Here is a 22,326-nt window from a genome sequence, read left to right on the forward strand (position 1 = left end):
AGGAACCCCTGCCGGGGAGGTGAAGATGTCCTCGTACTCCTCCACAATCTTGTCCATCTGTAGTTGTCGTGCAGAGGGGCCCTGTTTGGAGGCCGCGGCCACTGTCTTCTTCTTTCCTTGAGGGCGTATCATCAGGAAAACAAATTTCCTGGTTTTGGAAATGATCTTACTGCATTGTTTTGCAGTAATCAAAGAGAGGGCGGCAGGTGGTGCTACCTCTGGTATCCTGAACAACTTATTTCCCAATGTAATAATAACTGCACGGGGTCTCGATTCATACACAGCATGTCGCTTCCACAAGTATGGTTGTCCTAGTAATACATCACAAACTTCAAGGGGAGCAATGTCACACAATACCTCATTCGTGAAGGGCTTGATGTTGTATGGAAGGCGACACTGCTGGCTCACGCGAAGATCTCGTCCTTGGTGAAGCCACCCAATGGTGTATGGTTGTGGATGTGATGTGGTCGGTAAGCCCAACCGCTTCACGACCTCTGCCGAAATGAGGTTCTTTTGACTCCCGCTATCAACAATGAACTGTATCGGGGAGCCCTTTACCCACATCTGGGAGTGGAAGAGACGCTCCTCCTCCTCTGGATCTTCGGGTTCATTTTTCTGGATCTTTGCGGTAGCAACAGTGGCGCTGGGGTCCGCATCAATGATCTGCTTCCCTTTTTCATACCCCTTATCGGGTTCTGACTCCGTGTCGGAACATGCATCTGATTCTGAAACCTTTAGCTCAGCCACCAGTGACTGCTTGGCCCGACACTCACTTGTGTTGTGAGTGGAGCTCTTATGGAACTCGCACCATTTTCCAGTGTCCTTTCTCGGCTTCGCGGCGCTGTTCTTTGCTTGTAGCTTCGGCTGGTTGTCTTGGGCTGTCCCGCCTTGGATTTGTCCTTTGTTCTGTGGTTTAGGGGCACCTTTCCCCTGCTTTGGATTCGCAGATCCAAAGTCTCGATTCTTTTGTTTAAACTTCTGCTCGACCTTGACGGCATACCGGTATGCTGCGCCGAGCGAGGGGATGTTTAGGAATTGTATTTCTTCCTGGATGTACTTGTGCAGGCAGCCACGGTATTTGAGTATCAAATGTTGCTCCGAATCCTTGATACCCAACTTTGTGCGAAGGGTATGGAAAAGATTGGTGAACTCCGGCACATCTTGGTCCCTTCCCTGCCGCAGCGTGGTCCACTTTATGTATTCATCCTCATAGCTCCCGACAGGGTAGTACTGCTCCTTGATAGCATCCCGGAACGAATCCCAGGTGGGTGCGGCTGAAAATAGTGAGCCAGTACTTTCATCCTTCTGCTCGCAGTAGGTTTCCCACCAGTCCTTGACGTGGGGGGCTGCTTTGAGGAGAGCAAAAACAATCTTTTCCCGACTCGAAAATTCATGAACAGAAAAATGACCCTCTAGCAGATTTAACCATTTATCTACGGCATCTGCGTCTATCTGACCTTCGAATATGGGGATTTCAAAATTAACTTGTACCTTAAAGGGTGTGGCGTTTCCAGAGTAGCTGCTGGAAGCCGATGCGTTGCTTCTCGGTAGCCGCTGAAGGATCTGGGCAAAACTGTCCATCATCGCGTTCCGTTGTCGCTCGAGGGCTTCTTCGAGCAAGATTTTGATGGGATCTCCTGCCCCCTCGTCTTTCTTCTCGTCCGCCATGGGAGGCCGTCGGGATTTGCGAGGCTGGTCTTGCAAAGGTTCAACCAGTTCAAGCCCTAACTCCTTATATCCCGACCTTGTTGGGGACATGCAAAGAAAAACAGAGAAAAAGCAGACCGCTCTGATACCACTGATCCGGATTTAAATAGGAACGCAACAAATTACAGAGATAACCATATACACAAAGATGCAGCGGAAATAATACTTCATTTCATTAATGGAAAATACTCAAATATGCTTACAACAGAAATGGAAATAAACTAGCTAGGGCGATGGTAGCTTATCTCTGAGAAGAGATGTGATGGCTACATGCCTCTGAACTGTCTTACAATGAGGCTCGGAGGCCTATTTATTGTTGAGAAACAATAGAAAACCCTTCACATTCCAAAACCTAACCCTAGAAGATGAAACGCCAAATTGTGGGCCCCGTTTTTGGGTAAGTTGGTACATCAACTTCCCGGGGTCGCGAATTGGTCATACTATCTCCGTTTGACGTGCATGATAGCCCGTTGGAAAGATCTCTCCGAGGACTACGACGAAAAAGACAATTTTTATCAGAAAAATCGCTGGCGGTAGATTTCCCAAAAAACGTCGTTTAGGGCCTCAAAACAGCTCCGGAAGTTCAGGACCCGAAAAACTGCTAAAAATAGTAAGTTGTGCTACAATTAAGGAAACTGAAAATGCTGAGAAAGACAATGGTGGGGGTCCAGGTGGACTTGGCAAGTGGCCACCAATATCCACCTGGATCAGCTACATATTGAAAATTCATTTAGCTTATGACGCCATTAAAATATGATTATTGTAGGTTTTGAGAAATATAATTGTTCAAGGAAATAGGTATGGAAAAGGAATCTTCTTGAAAGTCGCATATCGCAGCATTTTCGCTTCTCTGCCTCTCGAGGTGCGGAACTGGGATGTGTGTGAAACATAGTGGGAAAAAGTGTGTTCCTTTCTCTACACACCAGTTCTCTGCACCACACTTCTTCTACACCATTTACTACACTTGATACCAATGAATTGAAACTAGATACTTTTCCACTTAAAAACTATCATACAATTTGTCATAACAAACATCAATCCACAAAAATTGCACACCAAAGCTGCACATGGTTACTCTATGAATCAAATTGTAAACTAGAGGAAATTCATGTCCTGCTTCTGCAAGATTTACGTACAGGTCATTATCATGAAATATTTAATTGCTTTAGTTTTAACTAGTTCCTTCACCTTTGTTGTTCAATATTGGTTCTACACTCTAATGGACTTTGACCTATGTTTTATGCTCTCATTTTCTTGGGCATATTTATAATATCTTTAAAGAACAATAGAGTTGGAGATTTTTGAAGCGGCTAGTTTACGTTCTGAATTACTGATAGAACTAGGTTATGGATGATAACGGAAATATTTTATTTTTCAAATTTCAAGGTCTAGTTATGATATATCTGCATGCCTATAGGCCTACTAGCTTTGCACAAAAGTTTCCTCAGCACAAAATATAATTGTAGATTTGTTTAGCCTCCCCCCTCGCCTACCTAAAGGACCTACAACCAAAATTTTTCTCTACACAAAATATTAATTGGAGATTTGTTCACCATCCCTTCACCCCCCCCCCCAGCCTACATAAAAGACCTACAACCGCATCAGTTTTGGGCAAAGAAAAGGACCTACAATGTGTCAGTTCTGGGCAAAGTAGATGACCTGCAAATGCGTTAGTTATGGGAAAAGAAGTAACATGACAGTCTCAGTGTCAAAAGCACTCACCTATGGAATGGCCACTTACAAAATTAGTTCATTTTTTAATTTTTAAATGAATAATCAGTCACTAAAAAATACCAAAAATAAAACACCCTCCACTAGGGGAATTATGTCTGATTGGAGCTTGCTTAGCCAATCGAAAATTAGAAATAAGATTTCCAGAATATTAAGAAATTATTTTTGAATTTACTAAAAAATAGAAATATTCACCATTTTCTTGAAACTTTTGTTAAAATTGCAAAAACACACCCAAATAATACAAAGTCAATGCAAAGTTAACGAAAAGAAATTGGGAAAAATGAGCTCTGCAATACTCTCAAAGGCTTTCTTGCAGGTTACCCTCAAAGATGGAACCCTGGAGGGACTTGGGAGGTGCGCCCCCAAGGCAGATCTTACCAGGCTGAGAACGGTTTGGATCCTTCCCCAGCAAATATGCTTGACAAAAGTTGGATTCTAGCTCATAACCACGGACGAGAGAATCGTAGAAACCTCCAGGAATCGATGTGTAGACGCGGTCCTTGCCTCTGCGGCCAAGCGGCTCCCCAAGGAATACAGCCTTTTGATATCTGGAAGTCGTAACGAACAAAGCCGGTGCCTGCTGAGGGAAACGGATCCCTTTGGACTTGCATATTCGTGCCATACTCGAAATGAGCTCCCCTTAAATGAATCAAGTGGATCAATTGTAGTAGACCTTGGCGATCTAGAAACGGGGTTTGCTAAATCGTTTGGCAGTGGCTTAGCAGGTTCGGCCTACCCTACCGACCCTCGACAAACTGACCCTGTCATATGCATGTACCGGACGGCAGCCGATAAGAAGATCAATCAAGAGTTCAACCCAGATCTGAGTTTCCAGATCTATGCGGTGGGTATGTGGCAGGAGGGAAACCTGATCACAAATGTGGCCAGAGCTTGCAGGCTTCAAGGCATCGATACTACGGTAAGGTCAATATCGTTTTTTCCATATCCTTCCTACACACACAATCTAGTCCAAGATGCGTTTGCAGGGTCAATGCACAGATCTGGATCGGGCGTCCTGACCATGGATGGCAGTCAGAGGCTCAGATCTGTCGTTGAACCAACAGATCAGAAGCCCAGAAGAACAAGAACCCTTAAAAAAACCCAGATCTGTGGGCATGCAACCATCAGGCGGCAACCTCAGACGGGCACAAATCTAAAGCAGCTTCCTCTCTTGAACCAGCCAGATCTACCTGAAGAAACACATGCATTTCAGATCCAAGTCAATCTCTCGAGCAAAACGGCAATGCAATGGGTATGTGCAACAGATCTCGTGCAGGATCTTTTGTAAAAACTCAAACATTGGCTGGGGATCCCCTCCTCTTACCTCAGACTGCTATATAAGGGTAAGCAACTTATGAATCCCCTTCCTCTCTCCTCTTACAACATTCATTAGGACGCTTCTATTGTGGCTACCTTTCGTTTAAGAGGTGGTTCCTTTAGGTAGACCTCCTCTGCCCCTTCCTTCTCTTATAAAGATGCAGTCCGCAAAGACGCTGCCCAACCGCAGCCCTCTGCGAAAGCAGCCCAACCATCTGGGGCTCCAAAGCCATTTTTGGTAGACAAATCAGAGGAAATTCCTTCCATCAATCTCTCTCATCCTGGAATTGACGATCGCTATCAACTTTTGCAGAATCCACACTCATATGCAGATTTAATGGACTCTGGCCTCGCACATCAGATCTATACCAATGGATCCATACCAATTGGACTAAAAAAACCGAGATCTACTTATGTTCAAAAGGATTCTTCATTGTGGCTTTTGACTTAAATGAAGATTACCAGAAGGCCTTAACGGGAGGCCCTTGGTTCTAGGGCTCGGCTGGGCTTTTTCTCACCCCCTGGTTTCCAGACTTCAACCCTTCTACAGCTGTCATCACCAAGATTCCCATTTGGGTCAGGCTCCCGAATCTTCCGGTGCATCTGTGGCATATCTCTGTCTTCTTAGCCATTTCAGACACCTTAGGACGCTACCTGGTTGTAGATTCTTTACGGAAGGAAAATGGACTCTACACCTACGGTAGAATTTGTGCAGAAATATATATTAGCAAAGGACTGTCGGATCAGATTAATCTCAAGTTTGGATATTTCCACTGGACTCAAACCTTGGATTACGAGAATACAGCCTTCGGCTGCCGCCATTGTCATCAAACGGGGCACCTCCAGAGTTCCTGTACCCAGTTCCTAGACAAAAAGAAGAATCTGAATCGCAAACCCAAAACCAAAAGTGTGTGCCTCCTCCTCTTATGGACAATACAGATTCCTCTAGTTCGGATGAGGAGGAAATTATAGCAGATGGGCAGAATGTTGAGATTCCGCTGGACGCTCCCTTGGTCGATCCGGCAAACCCCTCCACCTCTCAGATCTCTCAGAAACGTTCTCATTTATCTTCGTCCTCAGACTCTGATAAGGATATTCCGCCGCCGGGGCAGAATAGTCTACAACTTGTTACGGCTCAGCCAAACTCCTCTGGATGGGTCAAAGTAAGCAAGACAAAAGGCAAAAAATGTCGTGTGGCAGTAACTGCCCTCTCAGGGTAGATCTATCTGCTTAGTTCTAGCTTTTTGTATTCCCGTGTTTTCTATGGCCCTTTCCTTGTTTGTCTCTATGGAGCGAGGTGGATAGCCTTTCACCTTCAGCTCCCTTGCTTTTCTGCTTCGCTTGCATGCAAGCTTGATTGTACTATACTTTTCTAATCTTAATAAAATTAGTCTTTATACCAAAAAAATAAAAAAATACAGAGTCAATGCACTTTGACTACGAGAAAAATGCTCTAGTGAAATAAAATTTATAATACAGAGTTATACCAAAAAAAAAAAAAAATTCATTTATTATAGCATCACTAAGGAATCACCCTAAGTGGAAAATTCCTTTTTTATAAAGCCAAACATAAAACAAGTTTGATTGTCATTAACTAACAGTAATAGTTTGTTTCATTGTCAGTACTACTATATTGTCGCTATATGAAAATGTAGAATTCATTGCCCTTATCGTTTAAGGGAATTTCCCTTGAAGATCCATTAAAAGAACGCCCAAAGCATTTCCTTATTTATAGATACTTGAGGTATATGTTTTAGACTGTGAAGGTAATTCTATTATGAAAAGGTAGAGAGGATGTTTAGACATTTGGGCGTTTCCTTATTTACATATACTTGAGGTATATGTTTTAGAATGTGAAGGTATTTCTATTATGAAAAAGTAGACACTTTACAAAACATATCATTGTGTTATTCACAAATAAATTTAATCATATTTTTTTTAGATAATTATAAAACGTATTTATTAAATTATTAATATAAAAATAATAATAATTAATAATTTACGAAATATAAAAATAAATATTAAATTAGAAATATGAAAATATCATCCAAAGACTAATTAAATAATAATAATAATAAAATATATCATATTAATTTTTGGTAACATTTAATTATTAATATTTAATAATAATTGTTACTCCAAGAAGTGCTCTATAGTCTCATATAAGAAGATGTTTTGTTGCATAACATTACATTTAAAAATAATAAAATAATACGTACATTAACAAAAAATAAAATAATTCTTACATTAACAAATAAAAAATAATAATAATAATAATAAGTCAATACGGGCCATAAATATAATACTTCAATTTCTACTTTATTTTTACAACAACTTTATAAATAGAAATAATGTAAATGAAAGTAAGAGGAAGATATGCAATTTCTTCATTACTAGTTGATAGAAAATAAGAAAATAATATTATTGATAATACATGATGTGTAATTTATCTTATGTTTTGTTTACATATGCTATTTAAATTAAAATATATTAATAATAAAAAATATTTTACTGTCAATTATAAGTAAAATATTTCAATGTCCATATTAAATAACATAATTTTATATTCCCAAAATGATTAAAAAAACACTGGAAAAAATGGGTTGCCACTTCCACACATGAATCAAGAGGCATTGGGAACACACCCCTACAATGAACAAATTTATAATGTGATTTCGGTGATTCTCTATGGTTGTGAACTGTGGGCTAGCAGTACCTCCGACATGCAGTGGAGACAAATTAAGAAAATTCAAGAGCGTTTGATTACAAACAAATTTAAGATTAAAAGTGCAGTTCCTTATGATATCTTGTTAAGTGAAACATGGACTGCTCTTATTGAAGCAATTGCTATGGTGCGAGTCATAAGGTATTTAAAAAAAATTGAGCAAATGGAAGAGGGTAGATGGCCTAAGGTTGTCTTTAATGATAGATTGTGCAAGAGTAAAAAAACTTGGATGCAGCAAAATAACAAATGGTTTAGTAAATGGGGTATTTGCTTGAACGCGTGTCCCATAAAGAGCAAAGAGATAAAAGCTTTTGCTATGGAAAAGTTCCACAAACGTACTTGGGATAAGGAGCTAGGAAGAAAGAAAAATTACTATATTGAAGTGTTTAATCCCACTCATAATCATCAACCAAAAGCATTCATAGAGGCCAATATCTCTTGGAGAGCCAAAATTCTTATTGCTCAGTTAAGGACTAATTCTCATCAACTCCATTGTGAAACAGGGCGCTGGAAAAGGCCAAAGGAAGTGTGGGGGGAAAGGGTATGCATCTTTTGTTCTTTCGGAAAAGTGGAAACAGAAAAACATTTCATTTTAGAATGTGAGGACTTCAAAGACAACAGGGAAAGTTATACAGATATGCTAGCAGCTAGCTCTTGGGATAATCTATTTAGCGAGGGGTTTGTCGAGAAGCTGGGAGAATTTATTGTGAAGCTTCATAGAAAAAAGGCTGAATACATCAAGCAAATGAAGAAGCAATCTGCCCCATAGGCTATCTTTAGCCTCGTAGACGTTAAAATAATTTCTTTCATTCTTTCTTTCTTCCCAATTGTATGCCAAATAAATTGAAAAGATATGAATATTAAAGATAGAATAGCGTGTAGGAGCAATTTGGAGTTGGCATCAAGCAAAGGATCATTAATGGTGATTGCAAATATGGGTTTGGATACCCACCACTACTATGTAGTGGGTTCAACCTACCAAAGAAATAAAACTGCAAGGCAAAAGCCCATCACAGGCAAACCAAGCGAAGGAGATAAAGGGCCAACTCGTGTGAAGAGGGTAGAAAGACGATTTAGCAAGTCAGTTATTATAAAATATTTTAAAATTTTTAATTTTTATAATACTAAATTATCAATATTTAATAGTAATATTTATACAAGATGAACATAAAATATATATAAATATAAATAAATACTTAATCTATTTAATTTTTTATTTTTATTTTGTAACTAAAGGGGCTTATGCCTAAATTATTGGTTAGAAAGAAAACAACCCACCCACTACGGAATACTTTATCATGATTATGGGAAGCTCAGTCATTAAGAAATTTAATTTCCCAAAATTACTACCACTCCCCTCCTCCTTCCCGTACCCCTCCCTAGAACTAAATTGTTAACTTACCATAACAATAACTTACAATAACAATATTAACCATTTCAACTTATAGAACAAAAAAAATTATTAATATAAACATATGAAAATATAATCCGAGGCCTTATTATAGGGTTTTTCTTGGAGGACAAAGCCACCTTTTTCCAAATATATAGTTCGAAACACGTAACCCGGCAACCCACCCTTGCCTTGATGAAACCCTAAACCCTGACCGACAAACGTCGGAAATAACACGAGTGGACCGAGTGAAAAGGTTGCTCTCTTTAGTAAACCCTATGGCATGCCATATAATATGGGCAAATTGAGCCTCTATAAATTGTTCCATTTGATATTAAGAGGAGACACAAGAAGAGTCTCCACTCGAACGACAAAGGAGTCAAGAAGGTGGATTGGGTTAAAGTCGACGGACAGTCGTGAGCTTTTTTCCCCTGGGCTGCCATGGACTCTGCCACTGGAAAGCGAACACGCACGGAAAATGAGCTTCCACAGAACAGTGATAGAAATAAGAGGCGGAGATCTGGCAGTGGTAGAGAGCAAGGTTTGCCTGGTGCCGACATAACTGTGTATCGCATATTGTGTCCTGATAATGTTGTCGGAAGAGTTATCGGAAAGGGCGGTAAAGAAATTAAATCTCTGAGCCGACAGACGCGTTCGAAGATCAAAGTTGCAGATACTGTTCAAGGTTTTGATGAGCGCGTCATAGTAATATTCAGCTCACCGTCAGGCAACGACAAGGAGAAGGACGGCGAGAATTGCAATGAGAATGAAGTTGAACCTGTGTGTCCTGCTCAGGATGCTCTTCTTAGAGTGCATTCTGTTATTGCCCAACAATCTTCTGGCACAGATAATGGCACCGACAAAATCAGACAACAGAATGCTCGATTGCTAGTTGCTAACAGCCAGATTGGAAGTTTGATTGGAAAAGGTGGAGATAACATTCAAAAAATGAGAGACGAATCGGGTGCACAAATTCAGATACGGCCAAAAGATCAGTTGTCAGGCTGTGCTTTTAGTTTTGGTGAACTCGTTCTAATATCTGGAAATGCAACCGCTGTAAAGAAAGCATTGTTTGCAGTTTCAGCTTTTCTGTATAAATACCCACCTAAGGAGCAAATTCCTTGGAGTCATATTTTACCTGCAACGAACCGAAGTTCACTCGTTCCGTCTGGTGTGCCTGAATTTCCTCCGGTAAACTATCTTCCTCCGGGGCATTCACTGTTTGCTCATAACAGTTCAGGTGCTCCAATTCTTCGTACTTATGCCTCCCATTTACAGGGACTTAGAGGATATGGAAGTGAAGCTCGAAGTTCGTGGCCTCTTAGTTATAACCCTGCTCTTCCCATTGCTCCAAAATCTGGGAATTCTGCTGTTGAGAAAAGTGGGGAGGAGTTTTATATTCGAATAGTATGCCCAAATGATAAAATTGGAGGTGTGATTGGTAAGGGCGGCAATATCATCAAAAGCATAAGGAAAGATACAGGAGCAAGTATTAAGGTTGAAGACGCACAATCAGATTCTGATGAACGTGTAATTATAGTTTCTTCAACAGAGTTGGCTAATGATGGTGTTTCACCTACGATTGAGGCAGTCCTACAATTGCAAGGAAAGACTAGTAGTGTCAATGACAATGATGGAGGTGGCATTTGTACAAGGCTTCTTGTTCCGTCAAAGCACATTGGTTGCCTTCTTGGTAAAGGTGGCAACATCATCAGCGATATGCGGAAGCAAACTGGAGCAAATATTCGCATATTTCGCAAAGAGGAGCGACCAAAATGTGCCTCCCAAAATGAGGAGCTGGTTCAGGTTACTGGAGAGCCGATTGTTGCTAGAGATGCACTCATCCAAATTACAAAAAGGCTGAGGGAAAATATTTTCAAAGATATGGATGGTGCTACCAACACTGACCGTGTGGTTCCCTTATCTAGCCTATCTGTGCCTAGTGCGATTTCTCTTTCATCAATCTATGGCACAAGCCATTATGATACAGGATTCCCCTGGGGAATAAATGCGGGTAGATCAGCTGAAAGATAGTGAAATGATAGATGGTGAAATGTTTATTAAAATTCTTATATATATGATTATCAAATCTCTTTCATCAATCTATGGCACAAGCCATTATGATACAGGATTCCCCTGGGGAATAAATGCGGGTAGATCAGCTGATAGATAGTGAAATGATAGATGGTGAAATGTTTATTAAAATTCTTATATATATGATTATCAAATTTTAATATCAGTTAAGTTGGTATAATGTAAAATTTATTAAATTAAATTAAAATTCAGAAAAACTTTTATCCAGAACTCAATCGACTTTGACCCAAAAAAGATAATATGGATATTTTCATGCATGAATGGGAAGCATGTGCTACGCATGAATGAGAAGCATTAGATTAGGGAAAGATTAACTAATCCAATATATGTGAGGTGACTAAAGACAAATGCAAACAAATTAAAATGCATAATATTACATCCCTGGAAAATCCCAGGTGTAAGGGAAACACTGTAGATGTCAAATTAGAAAAATCATCATTCCAAAAGTTTGACATAGTTTATACAAAGACAAAAGTTCCCAAACCATGGATACTAAAAATTCAAAATATATACATTTTGGAATGCCAACCATGCATGAAAATATAGATATTGTGGAGACACGTGGAATGCCAACAATGCAGGAAAATATAGATATTGTGAAAATCCATAATCATATAAATATGAATTTTAAAGTGAATTAGACACCTTAATCTACAACTCCAACGAAAAAGAAATATGGAAGGAAAACAACTCTCATTGATATGGTAAGAATTAATTTCCAAGTCATAGATTTGAGGGAAGTAGACGTTGACTGGAGAGGACATATTAGATTCTAACAAGAATGAAAATTCACTAAAGGTTTCATTGGAAACCATCACATGTACCACGTATATGCGTAAGGAATATGAATCAAATAAGATATTAATAAAGATATAAATTAAAAAGAAAAAGAAAAACCATTTATACTAAGAATTCTCCATCCATTTAAGAAACAATGGTAATAGCAAAAGCATTTGAGGTGAAAAACTTGAGATATTGTTTACTAGAATCACATAAAAGTTAGAACTAAGGACATAAAAACTCAAAGGAAGCATAAAGAATAAAGATATCATTATCTGACTCTAGGAAAATAGGCAAGTTCACAAATATCTCAGCAAGTCAAAGAAATAGAAAAGTGCCATAATGTCTTTTGTGGAGATACAAAGCTTAGAACTACAGACAAGAAGTTACACTCTACCACTCAAATGGGATGGGCATGATGTCAAGAACATAATGGTTGATACAATTGGTCACCCATGCGATAAACCTTCAAGAAAAATTTATGGAATTCAAATTGTAAGGTAATAGTTACAGGTTGTATGTATTTGGAATCCTACATCATTAGGTAATGGAACCAAAAGACAAAAGGAAATTATATGACATTACATACACATTAATGTAATTGGAACAAATATCATAATTATAATTGTGAAGACTCGATATTAAGAGGTAACCTAAAATATCTCAAACTTCCATTACAAACAAGTCTTTCAAATATTTGACAACAAAACTATAATCAAGATGACTCTCAACCATGGAAGACAAAATCACCCAACATTACTTTGAAGATTTCCAAAAGGAAACACATTATTATGTACAAAAATTAACAAACTAGAAATAAAGAAATATCAATAAAGTAGTAAGATAAGAAAAATAACACATTAAATTAATTGATAGTTAATAAAAAGATATATCTTGTCAAGAAAAAGTACTAAGCCACCCACTTAAATTTATTTATTTGGTAGTCTCTCAATGTAAAATTCATCTTATATTCATTATTCAATTATATTTTATAATTATTGTTTTTAATATATTTTTTTAGTTAAGTTAATAGTTAGCTTATTTGCATACACAACTTGTGTTCTTAATGTATATAACTAGTTAGGCCTCTAAATGAATATCTTAAATAAAATATGCATACTAGTCTTCTCAAAAGTATGCATAATGGGTACTCATTGGATGTGAAATTTAATTATGCATCCAACGAGTGTCTACATTTGAAATTTGAGTAAATCTTTAAGGATATAAGCTAAAAATACAATTAAAACTATAGTTTTTTTTTTTTCCTTTCCTTCTAAAATTCATAACTTTTATTTTATTATTTTAACTATTATTTTATTATGTGTCCTTAGGAGGCCACTTTTAGGTTGAAATTTCCTTTACTGTATATATATATATATATACACATTGTTCATTAAAAAATATGGTATTTGACACAAGACAAATATCTTAAGTAATCACTCACACAACTAAATCAAATATCATGACACCAATGTTTTTATGAGGTTAAAACTTTCTAGGAGGGAAACAATACATATCCCCAACTAACATGGTCAATTAAGTGCTAATTTAGTAATGCAAAAGAAAAATGTGTACTTAAGGGATTTTCACAATCGATTATCGGCAAAAGAACTTCCATTCTCTTTAAATAAAGAGCATGGACTAATTGAGTGTTGAGCTACAAATTAATAGACATTAGTAACAAGGAGAATACTAAAAAATACATTTATACGCAAAGACACATTAAACCAAGTTGATCTTAGCTAACTCTTAAGTGTTTAAATATCCTAACATCCCCACTTAAGAACTACTTGTGATAGGATTGAAATATTTATTAAGGTAACACAATAAGAGAAGGAAGGAGGCATTAGAGTCTATCCCCCCTTAATGGAAACTTATTGAACTCCTAACCTAGATCAAAGTTTAGAAAACATCACTTCAATAATAGGCTTTTGTGAAAATGTTTGCAACCTTGTCATTTAACAAGGAAAATAATACTTCAAAAACATGATCATGAATGAGCTTACTGATGAAGTACATTTGTAACTAAATGCGCTTGATGTGTTGATGTTGAACTAGATCATTGGTGACCTTGACAGTACTTTGATTGTCACACAAAATGCTAGTCAGATGCTACTATTAAAATCCAAACTATGAGAGGATATGTCAAAGCCAGAAGGATTCTAGAATTACTTTAATTATTGTTCATCACTTTGTTTCTACTTAAAAAAAATAGTATGTTGCTTCTTACAAACCCAAGTGGTAGGTATTGAATCAAGACTAAAAACATAACTTGCAAAAGACTTTCGATCATTAGGATCACTAGCCCAATCAAAATCATAGAAACCAACCAACAAAGGGTTTCCCCAGTGAACTGTGATGTATCTCAAACTAAATTGTGCCCCAAATATACAAAAGCATACTTTTTGTTGCTTTACAATGACTTTCATGGGGTGTTCGCATATATCAAGAAAAAAGACCGACAACGGAGGAGATATCAAGATTGGTATGATTCAAATACAGGAGGCTACCAATTAACTACAAAGAAACATCAACTTTGGGTGCAGAGTGTTGGAAAATCAAGATGGATGAAGATTATACTTGATTTTCCTTGGCATGATAATTACATGTGAACTATGTTGGCCCTTTTATTAAATTGTTTGTGTTCTCTTTTCATCAAGCAACTATCAAAATGTAAATGAAGATCATAAGATACAATAAATACAAGATATAGGCTCCACGCTAGGGAAAAACTATAGGAATTTATAGGGTAAGTTCCTCAGACAGAACACCAAAGGACACCGCTCACAAACAGATCACAAATCAATACACCAGTATTTTGACGTGGTTAAAACCCTCAAAGAGGGAAACAGTCCACGGCCTGAGCCAACGCGGCCACTTCAGGCAATTTATTAATAAAAGAATGAAAATTTACATAAGCTTCTCTCATGAACAGTTAACCTACAAATGACCCTCCATGCTCTTTAAATAGAGATCATGGACCAATTGGGTGTTAAGCCACAGATCAAGTGTCGGTAATACCGAGGAGAGAATGAACCGTCGGATCACTACATATCGTGACTGTCAAATTGTAAGTTACAAAATGTACATAGTAAAGAAACACACTTTACCTAACTCTATACTAGACCAAGTTATACTTAACTATTTCCTATGTGTCGGAATATCCTAACATCCCCCCTTAAGAACAACTTGGGATAGGATTGAAGGATTTACAAATATGACACAATAGGAGAAGGAAGGAGGCACTAGAGCCTATTCCCCCTTAGTGACAACTTCCTAAACTCCAACCATAAATCGAAGTTTAGTAAACTTCGCCTCTGTGAGAGCCTTTGTAAAGATGTCTGCAACTTGATCATCTGTTGAACAATATTGCACTTCAAGAACATGGTCATGAATGAGCTTTCTGATGAAGTGCATGTGCAGTTCAATGTGTTTTCTGCGCTGATGTTGGACTGGATCTTTGCATAGTTGAATGGCACTTTGATTATCACACCAAAGTGTAGTCGGATGTTGCTGCTGAAAGCCAAACTCTGACAGGATTTGACGAAGCCACAAGGCTTCCTTACTAGCTTCTACGGCACCACGATACTCTGCTTCTGCTGAAGAAAGAGAAATGGCACCTTGTTTCTTGCAAGCCCATGTAATAGGTCCTGAACTAAGAGTGAACACATAACCTGCAGTAGACTTCCGATCATCAGGGTCACCAGCCCAATCGGAATCAGTGAAACCAACCAATAGAGGAGCTGCTTCGGCACTGTAATGAATCCCAAACTGAACTGTACCTCGAACATAACGAAGTATTCTTTTAGCTGCTTTCCAATGACTTTCATGTGGGTTTTGCATAAACCGAGCAACAAGGCCAACAACAAAGGAAAGGTCAGGACGAGTATGGGTTAGATACAAAATTTTTCCTACAAGTTGACGGTATAAGGTAGCATCAACTTCAGGAGAAGTACAAGTGATTGAAAGTTTGACTCCAGACTGAAAGGGAGAAGGGGCTGGCTTGCAGTCTTCCATGTGAAAATGAAGTAGAATATCACAGGCATACTTGGACTGGGAAAGGGAAATACCTTCCTTGGATTGCAAGACTTGAAGACCGAGAAAATAATGTAAGTGTCCTAAGTCTGTCATTTCAAACTTCCTTTTAAGGCTAGACTTCACATGGTTTATAAGGTTGGGATCACTACCAGTCAGGATAAGATCATCAACATAAAGAACAAGAATGATAAGAGACTTGCCCACTTTCTTGGTGTAGACAGTATTGTCAGAATGACACCTAGAAAAGCCAGATTCTAAAAGAAAGTTATCCATTTTGGCATACCAAGCTCGAGGAGCTTGCTTGAGACCATAAAGGGATTTCTTAAGCCGACATACAAGGCTGGAGTCTGTTTGTATAAAGCCAATAGGTTGTTCCATATAGATTTCTTCATGCAAGTCCCCATGCAAGAAGGCGGATTTAACATCCATCTGATGGACTTCCCATTTGAAAGAAGCAGCAAGGGAAAGAACAAGGCGGATAGAGTTCATTTTGGCAACAGGGGAGAAGGTTTCAGTGTAGTCAATGCCTTCAACTTGTGAAAAACCCTTAGCAACAAGACGAGCTTTATGTTTATCAACTTTCCCATCTGGTCCATACTTGGTTCTGTAAACCCATTTGCATCTAACAAGTTTTTGTCCCTTTTGTAGAGGAACAAGATCCCATGTATCATTTGCCAATAATGAATGATATTCTTCATTCATAGCTGCTTCCCAATCTGGATGGCCTGAAGCTTTTGCAAAGGTGTCAGGATCATAATTCACTGAAGCTTGAGCCAGTAAAGAAGAGGCTCTATCGAACTGAGAACGTGTACATCGCTGATCTGTAGGATCACTGACAAGATCACCTGCTGCATCCCGAGTAGCGCGGACCCATTTTGGAAGCTGAGGAGCTGAAGGAGGATCCTGAGAAGGTGGGGGAGGATTGTTATCCTCGCTTTCATCATCTGAAGAAGAAATATTTTCAAAAGTAGAAGAGATAGGAAGAGGTGGCACATCCGCCGAACTAGGCTCGTAGGCCGATATATTTTCAGCAAACTTTATATCTCTTCTAATGATAACATTCTTGGACTTAAGTGGAATAAGTCTATATCCTTTGACATCTTCAGAATATCCAACAAAGATACATTTTTCACTCTTAGGTTCTAAAGCTTTATGCTTCTCATCTGGAATATGGGCCCATGCTTCACTTCCAAAAACACGAAAGTGACTTACATCTGGTTTAATTGAGCTCCATGCTTCTTCTAGAGTGATATTCTTTAAAACCTTAGTAGGAGTGCGATTTATTATGTAATTTGCACAGTTAATTGCTTTTGCCCAATAATTAAGACTAAGTCCTTTAGATTGAAGCATACAATTAGCCATTTCCTTTAAGGTGCGATTCTTCCTTTCAGCTACACCATTTTGTTGTGGAGTATATGGAACAGTATGTTGCATTTGAATTCCATTCTCAGTGCAAAAGTTGATGAATGTGTTTTTAACATATTCTCCGCCATTATCAGATCTTAGCTTAAGAATTTGATGTCCAAATTGTTTTTCAACAAAGGCCTTAAAGGCCAAGAACATGTTAAATACTTCACTCTTGAGTTTTAAGAAGTATACCCAAGTGCATCTAGAGAAATCATCAATGAAAGTTAAGAAATACTTGTAGCCAGAGAATGAAGCAACTGGAAGTGGACCACATAAATCACTATGCACGAGCTGTAAAGGGGCTGAGGCGTGCCAAGAGGCACGTTTTTCAAAACTGTCCCGATGATGTTTTCCAAGTACACATCGGGAACAAACACCATCTCTGCAAGATACCATTGGAAGACCTGTCACCATATTTTCTTTACATAGATTCTGAAGAGAGCGATAGTTTAAGTGACCAAATCGCTCATGCCAAAGTTTGCTCACTTCATCATTATGAGCAACAAATACCGAGGGAAGATTTGATGACCCAAAATTGTGAAACTTATGCAACCTTGTAGAATCATCAGCAATGCCAGTAGCTAAAATCTGTCTAGGATCTCTTAGGTCCTTAATTACAACATCGTGAGGTGAAAATTCAATGATTTTAGCTTCACCTGAATGAGTTATCTGATATACAGATAGAAGGTTGCAGGATAAGGTTGGAACACATAATACATCATTAAACTGACCATTGTCTATATGAACAGTTCCAGTCCCTACAACACTAAGAGACCTATCATCACCAACATATATATTTTTGGTGTTACAATCATTTAAAGAAGAAAACATGGCTTTGTTTTTGGCCATGTGATAAGAAGTTCCAGAATCAATGAACCACTCATGAGAATGAGAAGAATAAGATACATTTAGTGCATAGCCAGACCGAGATGCTTGACAACCACATGCAGAAAGTGCCATTCCTGAAGATGAAGTTGAAGTTGAAGAGTGCTCCAAATGGATGTTATGCTTGTTCATTGCTGCTTCCAAGGCTTCCATCTTCTTAAAGCATTTGGATTCTAAGTGGCCATCTCGATTACAAAAGTTGCAATGTCTATCAGTCTTCTTCCCTTTGTTTTTATTTGTCTTATCATTTTGTTGAAATGATTTTTCATTTTGAGGTGGAAATTGCTTAGGACCCTTGTTTGGTTTAGGACCATTCCTTTTAGGATACGACTTCTTAGGATTCTTTGAATTTGGTTGCTGCTGGGCGGCTAACACTTTCTTAGAAGAGTTTCCAAGATGAAGAAGACCAAGGTGTAAGATTTTTTCTTGTTCTCTTATTAAAGAATCACAAAAGGAATCAAAGGAAGGGGACTTGTAGGCTTTTCCTTGAGAAATGAAGGCTTCTCTTGTAGAATGGAAGGTGGAAACAAACACAGAATAGGCTGGTCCCAACTTAGTAAGAATGGAGTAGATAAGGCTACTATCTTCTTTATTAACCTTAACACCTTCCAAGAGAAGTCTAAGGGTCTTGAACTTGGACAAAAAATCTTCAATGCAAGAAAAATTATTGGGGTCCAATGTAAGCAATTCATTTTCAAGTTGATGGGCTTTAAGCTCATTTTTAATTCCAAAGACTTTAGTAATCTGTTTCATTGCTTCATCAAGAGTATCAAGTTCTGTAATATGGAATCTAAGATTTGGAGAAATAGACATCCCTATCAACCCACGTGCTTGGTCTTGCCTATTTTCGCATTTAGCTGCCTTGTCTTCATCTTTCGGTTTAGTCTCTTGGCCTGTGGATATTTTGTAAAGACCTTTACTTCTAAGTAAATCCACAATGTAGGACCACCATTGGAAGTAGTTGGTGCTGTCAAGAATAACTTGGCATGGACTTTCCATTTAAAAAAAAAAAACTGAAGCTATAGATGCTGAAACTAAGTGTACCAATGGAAAGCTCTCAAAAAATTAGGCTGTTTCAAAAAAAACGGTTCTGAAAACAGCTTCCGGATGAAGAAGTTATGGCTTTTTGAAAAAAATTGATGAAGATGCCGACAAAGTGCGGGAATGTGCGGAAATGAAAAATCCACCCCCACAAAAAGGAGACTTGAACTCAAGACCTCTACTCTCATAAATTAGCTTTGCACCAAGTTTGAGAGAGAGAGAGAGAGAGAGAGGGTTGAAGCTTTGGGTTGCGTGCTTGTTTTCCTTACAAAACAAAAAACACAAAACCCAACACGGACATACAAAAAAAACGAACCTTGCAGCTCGAAGTTAGCTTTAGCCAAAAACTAAATATTTTCCTCAATGTTTCTGATTTTCCGAGATCACACTAAGGCGCAGCAGAAAAGAGCATACGCATGAGAAAAATCCTTCCTTTCTGTTTCTGATTTTCCCAGATCGCACAGAGTCGCGGGGCAAAGAGAATACGCAGAAATGAAAGGTTCAGATCCGGTAATAAAAAAATATAAATAAACCGAAACCGAAATAAACAAAGAGAAAATGACTGTAAACTACAAATAAACACTATATACCTCCAGATCTTAAAAATGACGCAGCTAGGGCTACAGGAAACCTTTTCGCATGAAACGAAAGGGGTTCCTCACTGGAACAGATGCTCCCAACACAATAGAGCAGTCCTCTCAGCCCGAAAGCAGTCAGAAACAGTAGATCTAGGAAACGATTGTCGGATGCAGTTCTACCGGCTTCAGATTTGGATCACCAACGGACGCGGCCCTCAAATAGCTCTGATACCATGTAGGAATTTACAGGGTAAGTTCCTCAGACAGAACACCAAAGGACACCGCTCACAAACAGATCACAGATCAATACACCAGTATTTTGACGTGGTTAAAACCCTCAAAGAGGGAAACAGTCCACGGCCTGAGCCAACGCGGCCACTTCAGGCAATTTATTAATAAAAGAATGAAAATTTACATAAGCTTCTCTCATGAACAGTTAACCTACAAATGACCCTCCATTCTCTTTAAATAGAGATCATGGACCAATCGGGTGTTAAGCCATGGATCAAGTGTCGGTAATACCGAGGAGAGAATGAACCGTCGGATCACTACATATCGTGACCGTCAGATTGTAAGTTACAAAATGTACATAGTAAAGAAACACACTTTACCTAACTCTATACTAGACCAAGTTATACTTAACTATTTCCTATGTGTCGGAATATCCTAACAAAAACCCCACAACTTGTTTAGAAAACTCTAATATCTTGCACGTGTGATCAGAGAAGATTCCATATCCACATCTTTTTTTCCTTTCTCTGAAATAGGCCTTATTTTATTGACTTTCACTCTTGTGATTTATTCCTCATTGAACTTCAGATCCAATACTTCAAGTGCCTTTAATGAGTCGAGTTCTTCTTACTATACACTTTTGGACACACCTCTTCTAGGTTGAATTTACCATGATAAGGTTGACTTGTACCTGACCTAGGCCATCTTGATGCTTGGGGATTTCATGACTTTTTAGACTCACATAAATTATTTTACAATATGCCCAAATGGGTCTTATACGATACATATTGACTCTCTTGACTTATGACACTCCCTAGAGGCATGAAGAGCATGCTTAGCCTAGTTGGGCACATTGTATAAGACCCATTTGGGCATATTGTATTGTATAAGACCCATTTGGGAAGAACATGGTTAAACTAGTTGACCAATCAAAAGAAGCATGAAACCCATGCTTAAAAAATAACAATTATTATTTCTTCTTTATTTACATAAATACAAATTAATATGAATATCGAACCTACTTACTTTTCCAACACTCCCTCTTAATTAGGGAGGTATTCATAATAACTCAACAATTCCATCTCAAGTGGAAATATTCTCATAAGAAGAGATCTAGATTGACAAGCATCAAAAATATCATCAACATTTTTCATTACCAAGGCCTTGACAGATACACTCTATCTCTCACAAGATTAGAGCACAATGTTCGGAGGTATTTCATGGGACACCACACCATCTCACCAAGGTACATACTCCGCCTAGAATACCCGGAGTATATTTACCATTGAACCATTTCCCTCAAGGAAATGTATCTCCATCAGACCATTCTTATCCAAGTCCATGTGATTTAGGATCTCCATCCTAATCCATCATGCTACATGACCCAGGAATGTCTATCTAAGATTCTTATTCAATCCATCATTCTCCTTATCCATTTCTATGCACTTGACTTACGATATCATTCCTAATCTGTCACAATACTTGACACAAGGAGAACCAAACTAAATCATCATTCTCCATATTTGTGATGCATGTACTAGACTTATAGTTGCTAGTCCTAGTCTTAGTACATGACACAGGGAGAATCACTATCCAACCTTACTTCCTCTCAAGCTGAGAAGAGAAATACATGCTCACTCCTTCTCAACCAAGGAGAATCCATTAAAAAGCCTCATCTTGTGTTAGAAGCATTCATACTTCTCTTACATCAGTTACTTGTAATTGCATCTCTCCTCTTACCAGCTCTCTTACCACTCATCTTGCAACTTCAAGGGCTCAAACTTGCCTCCTAATATATCATTATCATATAATTGAGGTCTTCCCTTAATTCAACTTCAAATGTGATCATCATTACTTCCTACATTGCTTTCTTCTTTGAAGATAGTTCATCACACAATTCTTTCAACACATTGATTATCACAAGGTTAGCCAATCCATTGTTCAACACAACTTGGCTAATCTTTCCAATCAATCTTCATCAGTCAACACAACTTCATGGTCACAAATAATCTTGCCTTCTATTTGTTATCCTTCTCCTTCAATATTTCCAACTCATAGGGTCTTTATCTGGTTGCCCCAAATCACACATATGCAACTCCAAATCACACAACTAGGGTTTGTAGTTTTTCCTTCACACAATCCAACAATCTGATTGATCTAAAGGATCTTCCCCTTATTTCTAATGTTTTAGAACAATGACTTGAAATTTTTTCCTTCAACAATACTTCTACTGATATTGTTCATAGGGTCTTCTAAGGCGGCCCTTGCATAGTGATAAGGTTTCTTCTTTTGTCACACAACTTATGGCATCCAGGAATTCCCACTTTAACTATGTCAAATTCATTCCTTGTCCATAGTACATAGGGATTCACATTATTTTCTTAAATTGGCATCCAGGA

General features: G+C 38.2%; 1 protein-coding gene across 1 annotated transcript; it reads left to right on the plus strand.

The window, feature by feature from the left end:
• The first annotated feature begins 9,314 nt into the window (after window positions 1–9,314).
• On the plus strand, window positions 9,315–10,907 carry LOC149207025 (KH domain-containing protein At4g18375-like). Its single transcript, XM_089397895.1, has one exon. It carries the CDS (start codon window positions 9,315–9,317, stop codon window positions 10,905–10,907), a length of 1,593 nt encoding a protein of 530 aa, XP_089254021.1.
• Window positions 10,908–22,326: the final 11,419 nt, after the last annotated feature.

Source organism: Pinus tabuliformis, chromosome 1_2 (genome assembly GCF_031772625.1).
Source record: "Pinus tabuliformis cultivar Carrire ecotype Pingquan chromosome 1_2, CPIR1, whole genome shotgun sequence".
Lineage (NCBI taxonomy): Eukaryota > Viridiplantae > Streptophyta > Pinopsida > Pinales > Pinaceae > Pinus > Pinus tabuliformis.

What these genes read in the sequence shown, in the direction of transcription:
- LOC149207025 (XM_089397895.1), top strand. Translation starts at nt 9,315, where the DNA reads ATGGACTCTGCCACTGGAAAGCGAACACGCACGGAAAATGAGCTTCCA.